Here is a 20284-nt window from a genome sequence, read left to right on the forward strand (position 1 = left end):
GACTCTACAAGTTCACCACAGGACATCAAAGTTATTGGAAGCAAACTGGAGAGATTTGCAAGCCCTGACTTTGCCCAACCTCCATTCACCTTGGCCTTGTCCTAGATACAGCATCTCACAAAATTTAGAGCATCCCTCAAGAGATGCTGAAGTTACTGAAACTCACACTCACAAGCTACCACACTGTCTTTGCTTCCAGAGGAAATCCAGCTGAAAAAAACATCAGCATGTGCTTTCAGGGATAAAACATGTGGCCTGGAAACTGGTTTTAGACTCAGTTTAAGCTCGAGTTAGGCACAGAGTAACATTTCGAAAGCTTTTTGAAGTGATCTGCAAGCCTCCATTAAGACCATCACGGTTAAGAATCCTACGTATCAAAAATATTGCTGTGCCTAATTCTCAAAGTTGTCCATATTTCTGAAGAACAGGGCTGAGTAAAACAGGGAGAAAACTGTGATGATATTTAGGATAAGAGATGCTTACTGTTTTCACAATACCACAGTTCAGCTGTCAGGATAATATCTCAGTCAAAGAGAGAGGACAGTTTGGGGAGCAGAAGAGGGCACAAAATTCTTTCAAGGTCCTTCTCACACTCAGAAGATTCACATCCACCTTACAGGTAGTCCATCTTTATCAGGTCAGAGAATTGTTTTTGGGTCTCCTTTTCACAGACAATACCATTTCTAGCACTCTCCTCTGCTGCAATTCAATTCCTTGGGCACCCAAGCACTGGGCACTGTGCTTACTAGATTGTATTTGAGGAAAGTCTTCAAATAATCAGTTTCAATATTTCTGAACAGGAAATTCACAACAGGATTGAGAGTGACTGAATTTTCTGAAGGCAATAATGCCTTATAAAAACTGTCCCATCTACACAAACTGTACTCTTCTCATAAAACTACAAAATCTCACCCCCTCCAAGAGGAACCCCATCTCTAAATTCACTCAGTGTTTCACCACAGAGCTCTGCTCTGGCCAGTAGATGGAGACAGACAATAACTACTAGTAAATGCAATTCTAGTGTGTATTTTATATATTCTATTGTAGTATATCTAATTGCTTTCAGAATTGACTTCCCAGAACAATCCTAGCTGCATGCTGCTGGCTGCAAGAAAAGATTTCCCCAAGTGTCCTGAAGGTATTGCTGAATGTAATCAGGGCTGCATAAGCAGCTTGTGAAATGTTTTAAATTATTTCACTGGTGACCAGGATGATGATTTCTGATAGTTTGTCAAGTGGTGACTCGAAAGCAGATGTGTTCAGACCCGACCTTGAACACAAGCTTTACTTTAAAACTGATGTCAGCAGACCTTGAGTTTTAAAATACTGGCACATATTTGTGTATAATCCACATTTGGGAGATGGCAAACAAGGTTTTTTTTTTTTATAACTGATATATTTATTCATATTCCAGTTCTGACTAAACCTCTATTTAATTGTTACTGTTACCAAACACAACCAAATTTCTAAGTTCTGTAATAGTCTCTTTTTTTTACCAGTTTTGATACAGTTCAAGGAAGATTAGCAGTAGTAAAGCAGGACATCTATTGAAAGTCCTTAAACATAAATGATATTTGCCAGACATATTTCAGATTCTGCTTAAAAACTTGCCATCTCCATGTGTCACATGGGCTGCTCTTTTCATCCATACTTATGGTTGTGGTCCAACACAACAGCAGGGAATCCACAGTAATTATTTAATGCATATGGAATACATTAGGCTATTAAGAAAAAGAATTATGTGAAACCTGGACTTTCCTGCAGACTTTTTTTTTCATTGAAAAGTAAGGTAATAGTTTTCTGTAAAGTTGAAGTAAGAGGCAGACACAAGGGTCTGAAAACAATGAATGCTGAATGTAGGACCCGTAAAATTTTTCATATGATGTCAAATTAAATTAAGACTTCACTGAACCAAAATCTGATCTGATTTTTGCTGGTGTGAAGTCAGAGACATTAATTATTTTATGCAGTTATTCTAAACTATGACAACAACACAACCAAGATCAGAAAATAGGCCAACTGAAATAAAGAGATTTTTCTTTTCTAGAGAATAAGTCATGAATCTGTGAGCTAGTGGTCATATGCCATGACCCAGGCAAAGAGCTTAACAGGATTTAGAGAGAGATTAGTCATGCATATGAATAATAAAAAAATCTTCCTCATATATATTAAGGATTATAAAACTGCTGCTAGACTCTCTTATGCAGGGACACTCATCATGGGACATCCCAGTTTGTGCAAAACCTGGATAATTCCACATATAGTGAGGAGCAATGAAGGCTCTTAAGCTTTAAAGTTATTCTGGTGACTCTGGAGGCTCCGGGTTGATTATTGATTACACCACGTCCTGTTACTGAGCACCTGAGCTCTGCACCAGTCCAGAAACACACCTCTGAGGCACATCAGCTGTGAGCTATTAACATTTTCACCAAGCTGCTTGTCACTCAATAGAGGTTGTACCTCTGGCTCAGGTCTGCCCCAAAAAATTATGCCCAGGTTCATGGGACACCGCTTATAGGCTAATATCCATAGAAGGATAAATCCACAACCTCAGTGGCAGGGGATATCCTGAAAGAGAGCAACACACTTTGCCAAAAAGTCAGTTATTAGCCTTATGGAGTTAGGGAGAAATAATTCCTCAAAGCTTATTAAAAAAAAAATAAAAAATTATAAATTAAGACGATTTGGGGTTTTTGGGTGTTTTTTTTTTAAACATGTCTTTTTGTGCAAGAAGCAAGCTCGACATAGCCAGTTTAGCAAATGTCATGTTTCCATGTGAGAGAGAATAGCTTTTCAATGTTCTAAAATGTCGTTAGGAAAGGCAAAAAAAAAGGAGAAAACTGGAGCTGTGGTGGTTACCGAAAGACAAAGTCTGCACTGTCAATCTCCCGGCCACATCTGCTGTTCTTCAGAATTCCTCCATTCCCAACCACTGCACACCTCTTAAACTGGGAGCGGTGGTACGGCATGTCCTGCAACAGCACGGCAAGGAAACAGTTAAAGACCCCAAAACATGCAGCCAGAAACTCTCTTTTTCATTTTTTCCCTTTTTACCTCTGCAGCTGCACCTTGATGCATTCACCACAGGATGCTGGCACTGGTTCTGGGGTGCAATATTGCCTGTACACAAAGTGATGGGATATTTTGCAGCGCAGGCAGCAATCCCAAGTGGGAAGAAACCCATAACCTGTTCTTTTTCCCCAGGTTCAGTAGCATAAGGAGTAATTTTAGACATTTGTTTTCCCCTTTGATTTCCACATCAGGGCACAAACCATAAATTAGTGTAGTTCAGCTGTTTTCTGAGCTGCTTGCAAACTGCTGGCTCCTCAGGCTCTGTTGTCCTGCTTTTGGGAAGTCTGTGCACAGAGCTTCAGGAAAGCTGAATTCTGTCAGACAGCACATCATAGAAAGCAGCCCAAATTTTAGTGCTGACCAACTCTAATTGCACTGATAGCATTAATGATTATTAATTAGCATTTGCACTACCAGCACTTTGCTCAGGCACCTTTTTGGACTCGTGGAGGATGCATCTTCCTGTAATCATTGGGCAGAACCCTGCCTTTTACACACACAGAGATGCAGCTGCTGCCGAAGCCAGAGAGAGTGAAAATCACATCTTGAGAACAAACTGGGCTGTTAGGGTGAGAGGGCTGTGACGCAGAACTGAGCCACGCTACACCTTATGAATATGTAGGGATGTGCTTATATAAGCATGAGAGTGCTCGTTTTTGGGACATACATATTTTATCAATAATCTCATGCTGCAAACTACAGAGGGATGCAGGAGTGGCTTGACATTTCTGGGTGATTATTCCCAGGATCTTTCCATGGCATCCATAAGCCATGAGGCAAAAAGGGCATGCAATTACACCTGTCTGAGAAAAGCAGCAGCTGTCTGACAGAGAGGAAATATGGAGCTGTCTGTGCTTTATGCAGTGATTTCTTAACACAAGGTTCCTCAGCAGCCCTGGAAGGGAAATCAGAAGCCAGGTGCCCATGCTTAGCACAAGGCTCTTGCCTGTAGAGCATTGCTTCTCTGTTTTCAGCCCTTTATTTCCTATATGTGCCAGGCTGCAGTCCTGCTCCTGTGCAGGGAGGTGGCTTTGGTCACTGCCCAGTGACTCCCAAAGGCATTTTGGCATGTAATGACACCTTCACAGCATCCTGATCACACCTGGACAAAAAACACATCAGCTCTGGCACACTCCTAGCAGATCTCAGGGATCCAGAATTTCATGCACTCATCTGCCTAATCAGGCAGGGTTTTGAGGATAATACTCCTGGACTTAGATGCATCCATTACTTGCATGTCTCCAGATCCCAAAGTGTTCTCCTGGATCCCAGCCTTTCCCCTGCTGCTGCCCCAGTTCCCCATGTGCACGTTCAGACAGCAGCACTTCCCTGCCTCTCAGCAGTGCTTGGAAAGCCAAAGGATTAGAAGTGGTTGTACCCTGAAGGACAGGTTAAACATCACAAATCTAAGTGCTTAACCTGAATATACATCTGACTTTTCCACAGGGATAAATTTCAGCTAGCCCCTCCAAGTATTCTGCTGTAAATTGAAGGGGTGTGCCTTGTGATGAAGCCACATCAGCCCATTCCTGCATATTAGTCACTATGTGCAGAGGGAATTGCCCACTGATTATAACCTTGAATAACCCCTGGAGGTCAAGTGTTATTTGCTGGAAAGGTTTTGAATAATAATGATGAATACATTTAAAAATTATGAAGCCTGTTCACAGATAATCTGCAAACAGAAGTATAAAAATAGTCACTGTGAATATGAATTATAAAATAAACATGCCAAAAAGAAAAGCAGACCTACCCCCAAATGTTGGATTTATTACATGTGAATATTATACTTTAAAAGAGTTCTGATCAGTAAGTGTCTCTTTTATTTAGCTTTCTTATTTCATTATCCACTTTGCTTCTAAGTCAGCAATATTCTGTAGGAAATTACATATATATACATATATATATACATATATATATATGTATATGTATATATACATATATATATATGTATGTATGCATTGTATGCATATATTGTTTGCAGACGACCACCAGAAAGCAGAATAAGTATTTTATCAAAAAATAAACATTTTGAAAATATAAGCAGTGAAAAAAAATGTCAAACAAGTTCTAAATGCTTGGCTATAGGATAGTGCCTAATGCACCAAGTGTCTAAATGCCTAAAGTACAGTGAAGCTGATGCTGCAAATGGGCAGAGGCACCTTTGGAAACATTTTGAAGATTTCTTGGTTGATATGAAAGATTCCACTTGTGTCCACTTCATATTTCAGTTTAGTTCCCAAAGGAGTATTTTTCTGGGTGGTGAACAGAAAGGATGGGGCGTTGCAACACCTCGACAGAGTAGACCTGGGAAATGAAAAAGAAATAAGATCAAGGAGCTGATGGCATGATATGGGATTTGTTGTTACTCCTAACAAGGTATTTTTCACTAAAAAGAAACTTTTAGCTCTAGGATTGTTCAAATGGTGGTTTGCTGAATTTTCATTCAAAAAGCTTCAGAATCAGGGAAACTGTCTTTGATTGAGAAAACTATGGCAAAACAAAAAGAAAAGAGAGTAAATGAGACACCTCACTTGTCTCTTCCAGGCTGTGGGAAATACATGTGCAAATTCTGCCCTGCTCTAGTCCCTAAAGATGAGCTTCTACCTCCAACATCCTCGCAAAACCACCTTAATGAATTAATCCCTCTCTACCTTAGAGGTCTTCAACATTTTATAAATTATATACTTGTCACTGGGCAGGAAATGTAGGGGGTTAAAGAGTCCCTCTCAGGATGTGGAAATATGGCAGGGCAGTATTTAAACACAGCATTACCCAAAGACACTGCCCCACTTACCAGATTGCTGTGGAGCACAGCGTGCTTTGATTACAACAAAAAAACTTTCAAATATCTTAGTTTTGCCCTTGGCCTTGCGCATGTGTGTATCAGGAAGGTGATGTGGCCCCAACAGATGGGTACCAGGCAAACTGGTCATGCCTAAAACTCCAGATTCTCAGACAAATGACCAATATTTTCTTCCTCCCTGGGACAAAATGGAAGAAATTCCAGTGCAAACAAGAGCAGAACAAAATCCCAACCACGGGATTCAGAGTAAGAGAGAAAAAAACATTCAGCTCTGATCCCTTTGCCATGTTCCATGTGAAATGTTAATGGGAAAAGCAGCTTTGCAAAGAAGATTCCCTTTGCCAGGTTCCATCATTCCCTGAATGCTTTAGTTCTTTTACTGGTGGCACTGAAAGCCCTGACTTCTGCTCACTCTTATTCCAGAGATGGTTTCTTTCTCAGTCAACACATTTGATACCTTTAATGAAAAATACATGTCATGGTGAATGTACAAGCACATGAGGACAAAGCCAAATGGCTCTCAAATAACCCAGATTAAATACCTTGCCTCTAGGGTGTGTGGCCTCATATTCTAAGTTGGAAGAATAAGCCAGTCTTCTTTATGGGCTTTATTACAAGCACAAGAAAGCAAATAGAGAATTATGCAAACATTTCAGTGATGTCCAATTACTCTCATATACTTGAGTCATGCAGAATGGCACAAAATGACCATCAGATCAAGGCAGCAAATGAGACTGAAAAAGTCAATGAGTAATGTCTAACAGCAAAAATAATTACAAGCAGATAGTGGAATTGAATTGTTATAGTTGGGATATGAGAAAAACCTCTTCACTGGCTGCTCCTTAAGGAATTGAAAGAGATGTTCTTCCTTAATGTCCAGCTGGTTTTCCAGAGGCACAGTCCTTTATGTGAATGCCTAATATCTGATGGAAGACTCTCAAGGAAATTGCTTTCCTTAGTCTCCAGATACAAACTCTATTGTGACTTCTGCCCTTCCTCTCTCTCTGCTGCTTAAGCAGCTGCCATTTAAAATCTGCTGGATTCTCCCCATCTCACATGATGGTCCAGGACTGGCAAAGCTCCAAATCCCACAGCTCAGAGGGTTACACGTTTCAGCCTCCTCCTAAAGAACCTCCAAACTCAGAGACTTTGGTTTGCTTTTAAGGGACAGCAGCTTCCCCACACATTCACACACTGATGTCTCTGCCCCACTGAACACAGATGAAACAGACTTTAGACATCTTTTCTTTTTTAATTACAAGCACTACTGAAACCATCTGACAAAGATTATGTTAGATCTGGGTGCCAGTTCCTGGAGCAATGATGTATCAGTCAGGCAGGTACAGGCAGTGACAGGAGTCTTTCATCTCTTTTTTCTTTCAGTGCACAGGGTGGAGAGGGGTTCTTTGTTTAATGTGCTGGTGTTTGTGGCCTGAGATAGATTGATGGTCTTCCTGGTGGTCTTTGGATAGTCCTTTCTCATTGCTCCCACCTCTGCTCTGGCCTCCAAACCTCAAAGGGCACTTTTCCATACCTCAAAGTTCTGCTTGCTCTCTGGGCACAGTCATTACTCCTCTCACTCCAGCTGTTTTTTAAAATAATGAGCTATAATCCTGAATGACTCCTCTCTTTAAAATGGCTCTGATAATTGCCTATCAAGTAATTTCCAGGAAAAATACAGAAAAACAACAACAACAACAAAAAAACCCAACCAAACAAAAAACCAAAAATAAAATAAAACAAATCCTCCTCCCCCCAAAACCCCAAAAAACCAAACAAAAAATCTCGAACACCTAAAAAACTTAGGTGTGGAGATCATGTTGGAGAAACTGTTATAAGCCTGAAGACTATACATGTTATTTTTAAAGATGTCAATGACTAACTTAGCACATGCATTCTCACATTCTCTCATTAACTCCTGACAGCTATTTCCTGGAATCACGCAAGAGAATTTGGGATAAAGCTGTGGGCCTTATTATAAACAACAGCTCTGAATTGTACCAGTGACTTGCAGACTTCAGTCTACAGCACTTTTCTTGAAATAGTGTGTTCTCTCAAAACCTACTCAAATATGCCACTGGAATATATAACATTCAAAAATTGTTTTGGCTTCAATCTACTCTTGCCTTCACAAGGCCAGTTTCAAAAGCTGTGTCTTGAGAGGATGATGGAGGACCTTCAGCAGAGAAGTCACACAAAGAAAGATAGAACACTACAGAAACCAACTGAGAGGTCTCTGAAGACCAGAAAAAATATGTAGATAATCTGTGAGCAATAGCTAAGAAGCCATTAAAATAAAAACAAAAACCAAACAACAAGAGGAAGTCATTAACAAGGTCTGACAGTACCTAAAACACCCAGAAAACCAGTTTGAGTATTTTGTAGGCCAAATTTTCAGTATCACTAGTGATTTTACCATTCCAAGCCAGAGTTAGGTTGACATGTTAGGTGCAGCCATTAAACCTCATCTCCATCCTCATTGCTCACCCAAATAACACTTGGAAATTTTCCCCACACCAAATTCCTTGCCTTTCCTGGAAGACTGTTCCACATGTCAGAAAAGCATTCTTTTACTCCTGCTGCTGTTTTTTTTTTTTTTTGAAGTAGGGGGAAAAGTCTACATTTATTCAAAAGGATGGTACTCCAAATGTTGTCATGCTTACTCTTGCTATCCATAGGAAATTTTGATCTCTCTCTGCAGGAAGCTAAACTCAAACTAAAGTAAATTTTAGTCAGTCTCATTAATGTGAGCTATTCTTACTTGAATAAATTGGCTTCTGTGACATTCATCTCCCATTTGCACATCTGTAGGCTCTTCCATCTGTCAAACAATTCAGTTTGTTTCACCCTAAAATATAAAAAAGAAAGAAAAACATAAAAATTTAGTTTATTACAAGGGCTTAATTTCCTAAAACAGCTGCAGATAGAGTACCATGCAAATTGATGGGGCAAATCAGTCAGTCTAGACAGTGCAAAATTTACAATTTTTCTTCCTTTTTCTGCTCAGACATAGCCACTCTATGCTCCATGTATGCAAGAATTGATGTTGGGGACTGATTTCTTCTCCCTGAAAGGCTTTCTCCATTTTTTTTCAGGATAAAAAATGCAATATTGAGCAAGAAGCATGTACTTTATCAAAATCTGCTGGAAAGCAAATGGGTTTAGGAGAAAAGGTGCACAAAGCAGAAGAGCCCAGGAGGAGATTACCAGAAAAGGGGATTAATTTGACCAACACATTTTGGTGAGGTTAACTTAATCTGTGAGATCCTACAGCACAACACTGTAGGTAAATTTATTTTATGAGCAATTTATGAGCTCACATGCAGGGATGATTCTGTGATAGTAAGAGGAAATTAAAAGCTCTTTACATAAGGATCTCTACCACCTCCCCTGCTAATCAATATACCTGTAGTCACACTAAAAAAAAAAAAAGAAGAAGAAGAACATTCCTATTTCAGCTAGGCTGATACAGGATGACTCATTTTTTGATGATATCACCAATTCCAAGAACTTCCACACTGAAGTTCGCACATATTGTTGTGCGTTTGGACAACAGAGATAATAAAGGCTTTGCAAATATCTGGAGGTAGGAAGCAACTGCACAATCTGGCTAAGAAATTTGGAAATCTGTGATTTCTGCTAGATTGATAGGTCTTAATGAGTTCTCTTCAGGCTTGAGGGCTTTTAATGTTTGAATAAAGCAAAGACTTTTAAGATAATTATATATTTAGTGTGAGTAGAACATAGCTTTTCCCAGGCTGAGGAAGTTACAGGAAAGAATTAGGTCATATTGTACTTTCTGTAGCCCACCAGAGCACATTAACTTGGAAATCTTCCATTACCATAAGGGCTGACTTGGGAAACATAGCACATTTGAATCAAGAACATCAGAAGAGACCAGCAGGGTAGAAGAGCTTAATGTCAAGTGGCATCTACTGTGGAATTAACTCGTATCTAGCTGAGCAGGACTCCACAACTTTCCTTGGGCCACTGGGTAAGGTTGAAGAAAAATTAGGAATTCTCTGCGTCCTCTGATAAGTATGTGAGGGGAAAAAAAGAAAAAAAGCAATTCAGAACTCCCCATCTTCAGCAGAACATTGGCAGAAGTGTGACATTCTCACCCCTCCTATTTATTTTTAAGTGCTGCTAGTCAGCAAGCAGTGCAAAGTGTGTTACTCGTGTATCCTTCATCCAGTGCAGAAGGCAAGGACATAACCTACATTTTGCTGTGCACAAAGTCAGTGAGGGAGACATGCTCAGATTCATGCAGACCTGGAGCAACAAACTGTATTTTCTGTAGCCCTGGTTGCTTAATGTTAAGCACCTGTGGAGCTGCACTTTGAACTGACATTCCCAATGCACTTTGCAGACCTTGTGTGTTGCCTGTAACATTACTAAACCACTGGCTTTAGACATGGTGAGGGATTAGGCATGATGTAAGCACCTCAGCTCAGTGAAATGCTGAAAATGCAAAAGGGTAACACTAAAATTACCCAGCTGTGCACTGTTGCAATGGCAAACTCACTTTTTTCACCCAATTCCTTTGCTTTAACTTCACGTATATATCTTATTCAACTTATTGGCTTCCTGACATGCTCATTGGACCACAAGAAACAATTTAGAGATATTTTATTGTTTCCCAGAATCACATTTTCTTACATTTTCATTGAGAGGTTTTGAGTTGTGAAACTCTCTGTTTTTTGCAGAGGTCAAAAATAAAAATACTCAGAAAATATTTAAACAAATTAATAGAAAGGTCTATTGTCCACTCTGATTACTCCACTCTGGACTCCTTCTACCAGTCCACAAGTCCCCATGCCAGTATTTGTTATCAAGAAGGGCTGAGAGTTTTCTTCTTTTCTTACCCTTCACTACTGGCCACTGTCAATGAAAGAGCCTTAAGCTAGATGAACACTTGCATGAGTCAGTCTGGCTGTTCTTACTCTTTTATTACTGGAAAAATGATCTTACAAATGCTGTATTTAATTCCCAGCAATAATTCTGGGCCTGACCAAAATGCCTCAATGTATGGGAAAAGATTTTATGTTTTGTAAATGCACCTCAGATCAAATTAAAAAACTGCTTACACAGGAAAGAGAAGGTTAGGGATCCCTTCTGAGGTCTCTGTCGACGTGATCTCTTGAGCCTTGAATATTTTGACAGTGTCATTGTAAGATACCATTCCATCCTGCCTCAGAATTAACATTCTTAGTGATGCTTTTACTGCTAAATACTTCTGCTTTTTACATTTAGTTCATACTTACATAGACAAGACCTTCACCTCAATGATGTCCTGCCTTAATTCCAGGCATTTCGTAGAGTTGTATTCCAAAGGCCCTTCATAAAACTCAAAATACCTGAGGAAGGACAAGAAAATATATCATAAATAAGGTTTAGGCTAGAATAATTGTCTTGGACATCAACATAATTTTGCTGAAAATTGTCATTTATGACTTCTGCCAAACTTGAGGCTGCACTGCCTGGCCCACAGGCAGCTTGTTGCTTCATAGGAGAGCACAGATGACCCTGCTGGTCCCAGAGCAGTCTCCCATGCCCAGTTTGTCCATTCCTACAGGAGTTCACCTATCATGAATCAACGACAAGGACCAGCTACCTTTTCCAGTGGTCAGCACTTGGCAGCTGGAACTGAAAGTCACAGCAAAAGCACTGATCATTTAAGGAACACCTTTCCCATCTTTTGGGACCTGACTGTGCTGGGTTGGAAAAAACACTACCATAAAAGTGGCAGAGGTTGTATTCTGCCAGTGGAGGCTACTCCATAGCTCCTGAGCTTTTCACTGGGATTTACTCTTTTGGTTTGTTTGGAAGGGAATGGAAACAGGGATTATATTCTGGGAAAAAAAAAAAAATTTGAGAACAAAAGGATTTGAATGCTCAGACACAGCACAAGTAACAGTGAAATTCTTGATTAAAATATAGGCATAAATATTTACTTTATTGGCTAATTTCTTTACCTTAGTCACTGGACTGAAGGGGAAGAAAAACACAATGTTTTTACTCACGTCTAGGTGAAAAAAAAAGCCCAAGCTGTCAAGTAAACTCAATGAGTCTGTGTTGAAATGACAAATAAGATTTAGAGTTTAAACCAAGCGCTGCAGCAATTTCACTCTAATCATTAGAAGTCTGTATTAAAACCTAATTCCTAAGAATATATACATATACATACCCATGAAGCACTTGAGAGGACAATGAAAACTTAAAAGAAGATGACCTGGAGGAATAGGTAATATGAACAAGGCTCTTTTGATAGATCCTTTAAAATCCTGGAAGTCATGAGGTTGTAACTCCAAGAACTCCATTTTTGAATCTTCATTGAGAAACATAAGATTTCTGGAAAAGCTTAATTTAAGCCATCATTGGAAATGTAATATTTGAGGTTTGTGTCAGTGCAAAATAATTTCAAAATTCGTGTTTTACCCATGTGTGACTTGAAAAATTCCATGAGCCTCCCAAAGCAAAAACAAAATTTGCTTTCAACTGGGAATGTTTCTGTCCTGCCAAATGCTGCTTTAGAAAGTGTCTCCTCCACCTCTCCCTAAGGTTTTCACCACCTCAGCTTTGTCAAAGCCGAAATCAAATATTTCTGTGATCCAGTGAGAGGCACAAACCTTGAGACTGAAAGGAGGAAGCCCATGCTTAACAGGTGGAAGAAGTAGAACAAAAACATTCTTAATAAAGAAGTCAGAAAAACCCAATGGCTCATCTTTAAAAAATGTGGCTTTGTAAATGTGTTTGTATAGCCTTCTAGGCAATAAAAATGAATTTTTATAAGTTTTGTAAAGTAAATTATGTAGTTAAAGTCTTCCAAAATCAATAAGAACTCTATGGAAATACTTTCTTAGCCTGCTGAAGGGAGACCTAACATGAATCTTCACCTGGGCTTTCCAAAAAGCTCTCACTCTCCCTCCCTCAGCTGAATTATTCACCTGGACACTCAGCAATTACTGAGGGGAAGCTGAAAGCCACTGCCCTGACACGTCTCCCATGTGCTTGTCTTGTTGAACTGGAGCTGAGCAACTTGTGAAAAGGTTTCAACTGGATTTGGATTAAGAGCCCACCTGCTTGCACCAGGCCAAAGCCCTGTGTGGATGTACTCCAGGTAACTTCCCCAAACTAAGCCAAAATATCTCTTTAGACAGCTCCAGAGAACTTCTTACTGATCACAGAATTTTCCAGGGCTGAATGAGTCCCCTCTGTCTACCAGTACAGACTACGTTTTAATCCTCTGAAATAATAGTTTTTCTGACTTTCTTTTGCAGTATCAATCCTTTTCTTTGGCTCTTTGAGTCAGACAATGTGGCACCCTGGATGTGCATGTTCTACACAGTAACTAGGGGCAGGTCACACCCCCACACAAAACTCAGCACCTTACACACCCCTCCTGCTTCAGAGGGTGTGCAGAAGTGAGCAGTGCCTATCAGCCTCATCCTCACCTGTCACCTAACACTTCATTTCAGTACCTTGAATGTGCCTCAGGACAGATAAGCAGAGCAAAAATCTAGATTAACATTTATTTTTATCTTTCCTGTGCACTTCTGGCTGTGCTGCTAAGTTAGAGAGCGGCAGCTCAGATGTCAAACAGCACATGCTGTCACGTGGGAACACCACAGCCCGGGAAAAACTGCCTTCAGCCCGTGGCATTGGAGTCAAATATGTCATTTTATGAAATGGAGATGAAATTTCCTGCATCCCAGCCATTCCCTTTGATCGCTGCCTGTTTATTCAATCCACAAACCAAAAATAGAAATGAAAAATGATGTGTTACCAAAGCAGCAGAAGGTTAAGGAGGAAAGGACTGGGTCAAAAATAAACCACTTCTGGATCTGAAAGGAAATCAATCCATGAAACAACACTGTTTTCCTAGGAGAGCTATTCCATGAGCCTATAGATTGAGAAAGCACAGGACTGTCCTGCAAATCTCTAACTCTCACACCAGCTTCAGCTTTCCCAACAGAGGCACTAGGAGCACTGAATTCACCATTTTCTATCTCGTGGAAGTGCAGAGGGAGGACCCATGAGCCAGGCTGGATGGCACATTGCTGATGGGATACGTGCAGCAAAGGCAGGGGACACCAATGGCAGTGTCACTCTGCACAGAGAGGGGAGAAGATGCTGCTGGCCATGGGGTCAGTTTGACTGAAGTGAGCTCAGAGATCCCAAGCCATTGAATAAACATCCTTTGTGCTGTCCTCCATCAGCCCTGAACCTCGCTGGAACAGCCAGCCAGCCACTAAACCCTCCTTATTCGTAATGCCACAGATGCCCCCGCACGTCGGCTGCAAGTGATAATGGTGCTGCAACAGCATTAACAATTTTTCAAGACAGTGGCTGGTCAATACACTCAGGGAAAAAGGGTTCCTCTTTTCCTCCCATGAGTGTTCATGCTGTTTATTTGCTTCGGAGAGACTCCTCCTGCTGCAGACATGGTGGGATATTAGCAGAGGCCATTCCCTGGAGCACTGGACAACCTCCTCCCACAGAGGTGCTGCACATTATGCTTTCCTAGAATGCAGCTTTTGCACAACACCAGGCCCCAGCACAAGCAACATGGGCTCCCTCAACCTCCAGAGATATCCTTTAAACCCACGTCCTCATCTTGCAAGGGTCTGGTCCTGCAGGGAGTGTTTGGAGATCAGGCCCCCGCACTTTCCCAGAGGAAGCATCAGTCTCACCCACTCGCTGGTCTCTGAGAGCTCTTTCTGCCTATTAACTCCCACTCTAAAACATGTAGTTCCCTGTGAGCAAAGATACATTTGCCTGTCAGAAAGCTTAATTAGCACAAATGGAGACTGTCCTCCCCATCATCCTCCTCAGTCTGATCTCCAGCTAAGAAGCAAGGGTATAGTTCAGTTTATTTTGATTTATGTTCTTGACTAGATCCAAGTGACAAACCTGACTATACACTTACTCCTTTTGCTAAAGAAAAGGTCTGTGTTTTGTCTTTACAAGAATGAAAGTCAGGTTTTATTATCCATAGAACAGAGTTATCTGTCACCCACCATAAGGTCCTCTCCCTGCATTTTTTCACTTCCCCTGATGAAACATAAATAACTTCTATCCCTTTAAAGGTCACAAGCCTACAGGAAAACCAATACAAGAATTCATGATACTTTACCTTAAGAACACAACTGAAAATGAATTACAACAAACAGTTCAATTGCATGTAGAATTGTGCTTTCCCAGGGCACTGGGCACTACACACCTCTCACTGCTCTGTGTCTGCTCACGTCAATAGTAGCTTTCAAACCTAAAGCACTTATCCAGGATCAAATCCTGTGCCTGAACACCACACAAACTGAAAGTGCTCAGAGGGGACTGTTTTTTTTTATGGCCCACTGCACTGAGTGCCCTGAAATTAGATGCTATTCACTCTGTAATTTTCCAATTTTGACTGACTGAAACTTTGTTCTTTTCTAACCTTCACGTCCCCTGTTGCAACCTCACCTCCAGCTGAGCTGCCTACTGAGCTCACTAGTGAGAGACACATTTGGTTTCTCAGTACATCAGCTAACACTTAGGTCTTTGATCATCTGCAGTTGGGCTGCTCCTGCTTTGATCAGAAGTAAGCTTTTCTTGATCATACTACATGAATTAAAAAGCCCAAGACTTCAATCCTGCCTTCAAGTGATGCTTGGGTTGAGACACTGATTTGTCTGATATATTGAACAAAGGTTTTAAAGTATAATTTAGTGCAATGGTCAGGCATCTTTTAACCAGCACCATTTTCTCAAGCTGCTTTCCCATTCATTCTGCCTGTTCCTGCAGTGCCAGCTCTCGGCACTGCAGCGAGGCTGCAGCGCTTGCGTGGCAAGAGCATTGCAGGAAGGATTCCACCTACCCTGCAGGAAAAACAAAGATCTTTCCAAAAATATACATTATCTAGTGACTAAGAAATGAGAATAAATGAACCAAGCCCTGCAGGCTTCTACTAAATGCTTATTAAGAGTGCTGTCCAATTAGCAGTGCCTGTGCTCATCAGTATGGGCTGATCTATGACCAAACTTGGGTCGAGATTCACCTTCCTTACCGAGGAACATTCCAAGTGTGCCAGAGCATATTCCCCAAACACAGGGGCCTCACATCATCTGGCAAAGCCTTCATGGAATCTTCAGGTCCCTGGAGCAAAAATACTACTGGGGTGGAACCTACTACAGCTACAGAGGCCCTGGAAAATTAATCCACAGTAGAACACAGTAGGTGTTGACTTCATCAGAGCCCATTGTGAGAGACCAAATCCCTCTGGCCTTTGCTTCTCCTAATGCTCCTTTGTGATAGTATCAAAACTCACAACAGCTCTTCTGAATAAGAAGAAGCTCTTCTTACTGCATCCAGTTCTGACATTTCATCTTTGGGAGCTTGAGACACTGGTGAGTTACAAAAGGACCTGCAGAAATTATCTGGATTCTAAAAAATTATGAGAGGCGTGTGAAGCTTAATCTAAACATATGGTGACTGAGTAAGGAGACACTGCACCAGGAAGCAAATACCAGTGGCAGGAAGGTTCTCAATACAGTATAGCAAGGAAAAATAGTATTCAATGCCTGGAAGCTAAAGATAGAGATGGCATCTTTAGTTGAAGACTGGCTTTCTTTCTAGAAGTACCAGAGTAACTAAAAATCTGGATCTGGAATTCTTGTACAGGGACTCAAGTTTTCCAGGGGATTCTTGTAGCTGAGGTTAAAAGTCATTGATTCATGAATCCGGTGATCATTCACTTAGGATATTTTGATAGGTTTAGTCTTAAAAAGTTGTAAGTTTTTCTGGGGTTTGATAATAGATGATGTTAGATAGGTCCATCCATCAAGACAAGGACTGTTTACCAAGATACTGTGCCTGTCTTCTAAGTTAAAATTTTTGCTTTCAAAAAACCAAAAGTGCCATGGACCAGCCCTAAATTCCTAAGTTTGGTCTTCTACAGAGGAGGAGTGGCTTTTATATTTCTGTCCTTTAAAGGCTGTTCATGGATAGCTCACTGAACATCCCCAGAAAAGTGGAAAGTGCACAAATTCTTTTCCTCAGAGGTGTTCCTTTTCTGGATTCTTTTTTTGACCTGCTCCCATGACTCCACAGGTATCTTACACATCTGTGCAGCCAAGATGATGGTTGTGATGACCTGCAAATATATTTTTCATCACAACTATGGAAGCTCCAGGCAAACTGGCACTGCCCGTTCACTGCCATTCTGATTATGATCTCCCATTTCCAAGTCTCTACACACACAGATCACTTGGAATTGCTTGGCTCTGCTTCTCATTACCTCATTAGCAATGTGAATTGACCAAGCATCCTGCCAAGGTCACGTTGATCCCTTCCAATCTGCCCACTGATTTGGGACACAAGCCTCTCCCTGGTTTCAGCCAAGAACAGCACCAACAGTTAAGTTGCAAAACACAGCTCCACTGCAGCAGCCGTGGGTGTAGCAGCAGGAGCTTCAGCAAAGACAGCCCTAAATGGCACAGCAAAGTCCAGGCTGCCTCCTGCTTCTCCCTGGAAGAAAGCCCACCTTGCAGTCCACCAACACCACCACTGCCTGTGCTTCCCAGCTCCTCTCTGACACAGACTGACACTCATCTTCATTTAGAGGTTTTCCCACTGTGCAGTGTGTGAATGATTTATTGGAGATTACATTGAAATCGAGTTTCTTGTCTTTCACTGTATCAAGCCAACGCTGTCTGCTGACAAGCAGCGGTGGAGTATGCTGCAGGAGGCCCTATTTTCCCAATTTCATTTCAAAACTCTCCAATTTTTAATAAGCTGCTACCTGGGTGTTTTAATCAAGCCCTTTCCCATTCACTCTGACTGAAATAATCTGCTGATGTTGTTATCCATATGACCACCCACCTAGAAGGCATAGCAACACTCATGACAACACTTACACATCTATGACATCTCAAAACCCACATTTTAGCTTATTGCAAGCAACTGCTTTTTTTTTGGTTTTTTTTTTTTTCCCTTGTGAATTTTAGATTTTAGGATCTTTGTATGAGGAACTCAGCAATGTGACTTAAGCAAAATTCTAAGCCCTTATGTTCACTCTAGTAAAATATGTATTTGATAAATCAAATTGATTCTAGTTTTTATTTTGTATTCAGTGGGGGCAAAGCTTCGGGTTTTTCATACTGGAGAATTCAGTGTACAAACTGACAGGCCTGAAAGTATAATCTCCTCTCACCCATCAAAGGCTTCTGTGGTGTCACCACAAAAGCTGTACATTGAATCTTGTCTTCAGCTCCAGTAGTCTGAAGAGAACACCAGAAACCAACTAATATGGCAGATAAGTCATCCTGTCATTAAGGCAGCTTCTTGCCAGTGAAAAATTATTTAAGCATGACGACTCACAATCTCAGTAAGTTGCAAAACATATTAAAAGGAGAGCAGAATAATCAGGGCTCTGGGAAGGGGTTGTAGATATCACTTCTCATAACCAACATTAGATAAAACCCTTTACCTGATTCTCCACAAGGATGTTGTAAGGTTTAATGATGATTTGCACAAAGTAAAATGCAAAAGATAGAAATATGATTAATGGGTGGTGCACAAGAATCAAAAATATGCCAGTGTTCAACAACTGGTTCTTATTGCATCTGTGTGAGTAGTCATCCTTTGGTTGAAATTCCTATGCTTTTGGGGGGCTCCTATGTTTCACTATTACTTCTTGCTAGTATTCACAATTTCCTTGCTACCTTGAAGGCCCTCAGCAATGTAATCTGAGTTGAAATGAAGGCTCTGCTGCCCAAAAAGACCCAGCAAATTGACACCTGTCAAGTGTCTGCCCAGAGCAGTATTAGGTGACACAAACAGGATCCACACTCTTGGGTGCACCACATATATGACATAAGATTTTATTTCCATGGGCTGCTTCTACACATTCTGAAAAACTGTCTTAAGCACTCTGATGAAAACCTGGGTTAGCTGAGTTATCCCAGCACAGCAGAGCTGTCAGAGCAGGGCTCAGTGACAAAAGTGTGTTTGATTTCAGACCTCAGCCACCAGAGAGCTGGAGCCCCTCTGCTCTGGAGCCAGCCTGGGAGAGCTGGGGCTGCTCCCCTGCACAAGAGAAGGCTCCAGGGAGAGCTGAGAGCCCCTGGCAGGGCCTAAAGGGGCTCCAGGAGAGCTGCCCAGGGACTGGGGACAAGGCCTGCAGGGACAGCACACAGGCAATGGCTTCCCAGTGCCAGAGGGCAGGCCCAGCTGGGATATTGGGAAGGAATTGCTGGCTGGGAGGGTGGGCAGGCCCTGGCACAGGGTGCCCAGAGCAGCTGGGGCTGCCCCTGGATCCCTGCAGTGTCCAAGGCCTGGACAGGGCTTGGAACAACCTGGGACAGTGGAAGGTGTCCATGACCAGGGGGTGGCTTGGGCTGAGCTTCAAGGTCCCTCCCAACCCAAACCATTGTTTGTGAGGAGTGACTCAGTGTTTACTGAAATCACATAACACAATAATCTTCATCTCTTTCTTACCTGATCATTTTCATGCAGTGTTTAATCTTCACTGTTCACTGGTTTCCCCTAAGGCCATGATTGTCATGAAGTTTGGCTGACTTGCAATTCTAATGCACTCATTCTTTCAGCGTGCCTTTGCTTTGAAAGCCCCTCATTTTCATCTAAAATTTCACTCCTACAGGATGAGTTGTCAGCATCTCTACACCCTGCATTAAGTTATGTAATTAAAAGATAAAGACTAGTTCTAGAATATGTTCGAGTTGATACCACATATGCATGAATAAACATGTGTCTCTATATATATATAAATTGTACAGATTAATGGAAATCATATTCATATCTATTTCAATTAATATCTTTAATCACCAAACCTTTGACAAGAAGGTGATGACACAGAAAACTGCAGAGCTGTGCAGTGAAAGGTATTCTCTGTGCTTATGCTGATATACAATTAGTTTTGTGCACTTCAGACATCTCTCTGGAGTTCTGTAAATATATACAAATAAAATCAGTTCTGTGAAATGTACTCTGAAAGTTTTCCATTCAGTGGAAAGAATTATTCATTAGAGGAAGACTTGTTTTCATTTTATATCAACAGCCTAAAGTTGAGTGTCAGATTAAGATTCTCAGGAGATGTCTGGTGACAACACAGCCTGAAAGGTGATCAAAGGTAAATAGTAAACAATTTTGACAGAGCTCTGCAGTAGTCACCACACAGTCTCACCTCCACACTTACAGAGTACTTTTTTATTTTCCTATATTCTCAGGTTTCATACAGTAGACAAAACGATAAGTAATATCTCTAACACCCTTAGGTGTGAAATATGTTGCAGGTAGACTTATCCCTGACTGAAAAGCTTTCAGCTCCGCTATCAGTAACACAGAACCATGGAATGTCCTGAGATGGAGGAGGCCCACGAGGATCATCAGAGTCCAGACCTTTCC

At 41.2% G+C, this 20284-nt stretch overlaps 1 protein-coding gene across 2 annotated transcripts in view; it reads right to left on the reverse strand.

Moving 5' to 3' along the window:
* The window catches only part of ST8SIA5 (ST8 alpha-N-acetyl-neuraminide alpha-2,8-sialyltransferase 5), a 45998-nt gene that overhangs the window by 8452 nt on the left and 17262 nt on the right, over window positions 1-20284 (reverse strand). For both annotated transcript variants that reach the window (XM_005528087.2, XM_005528086.2), the window contains 4 exons: window positions 11143-11235; window positions 8640-8726; window positions 5235-5379; window positions 2860-2972 (listed from right to left, as the gene is read on the reverse strand). In XM_005528087.2, the coding sequence (XP_005528144.1) occupies window positions 2860-2972; window positions 5235-5379; window positions 8640-8726; window positions 11143-11235 (438 nt within the window). The remainder of the gene's footprint in view (window positions 1-2859; window positions 2973-5234; window positions 5380-8639; window positions 8727-11142; window positions 11236-20284) is intronic.

Source organism: Pseudopodoces humilis, chromosome 4, assembly GCF_049639895.1.
Source record: "Pseudopodoces humilis isolate 2021_Gansu_Grassland_sample_001 chromosome 4, ASM4963989v1, whole genome shotgun sequence".
NCBI lineage: Eukaryota > Metazoa > Chordata > Aves > Passeriformes > Paridae > Pseudopodoces > Pseudopodoces humilis.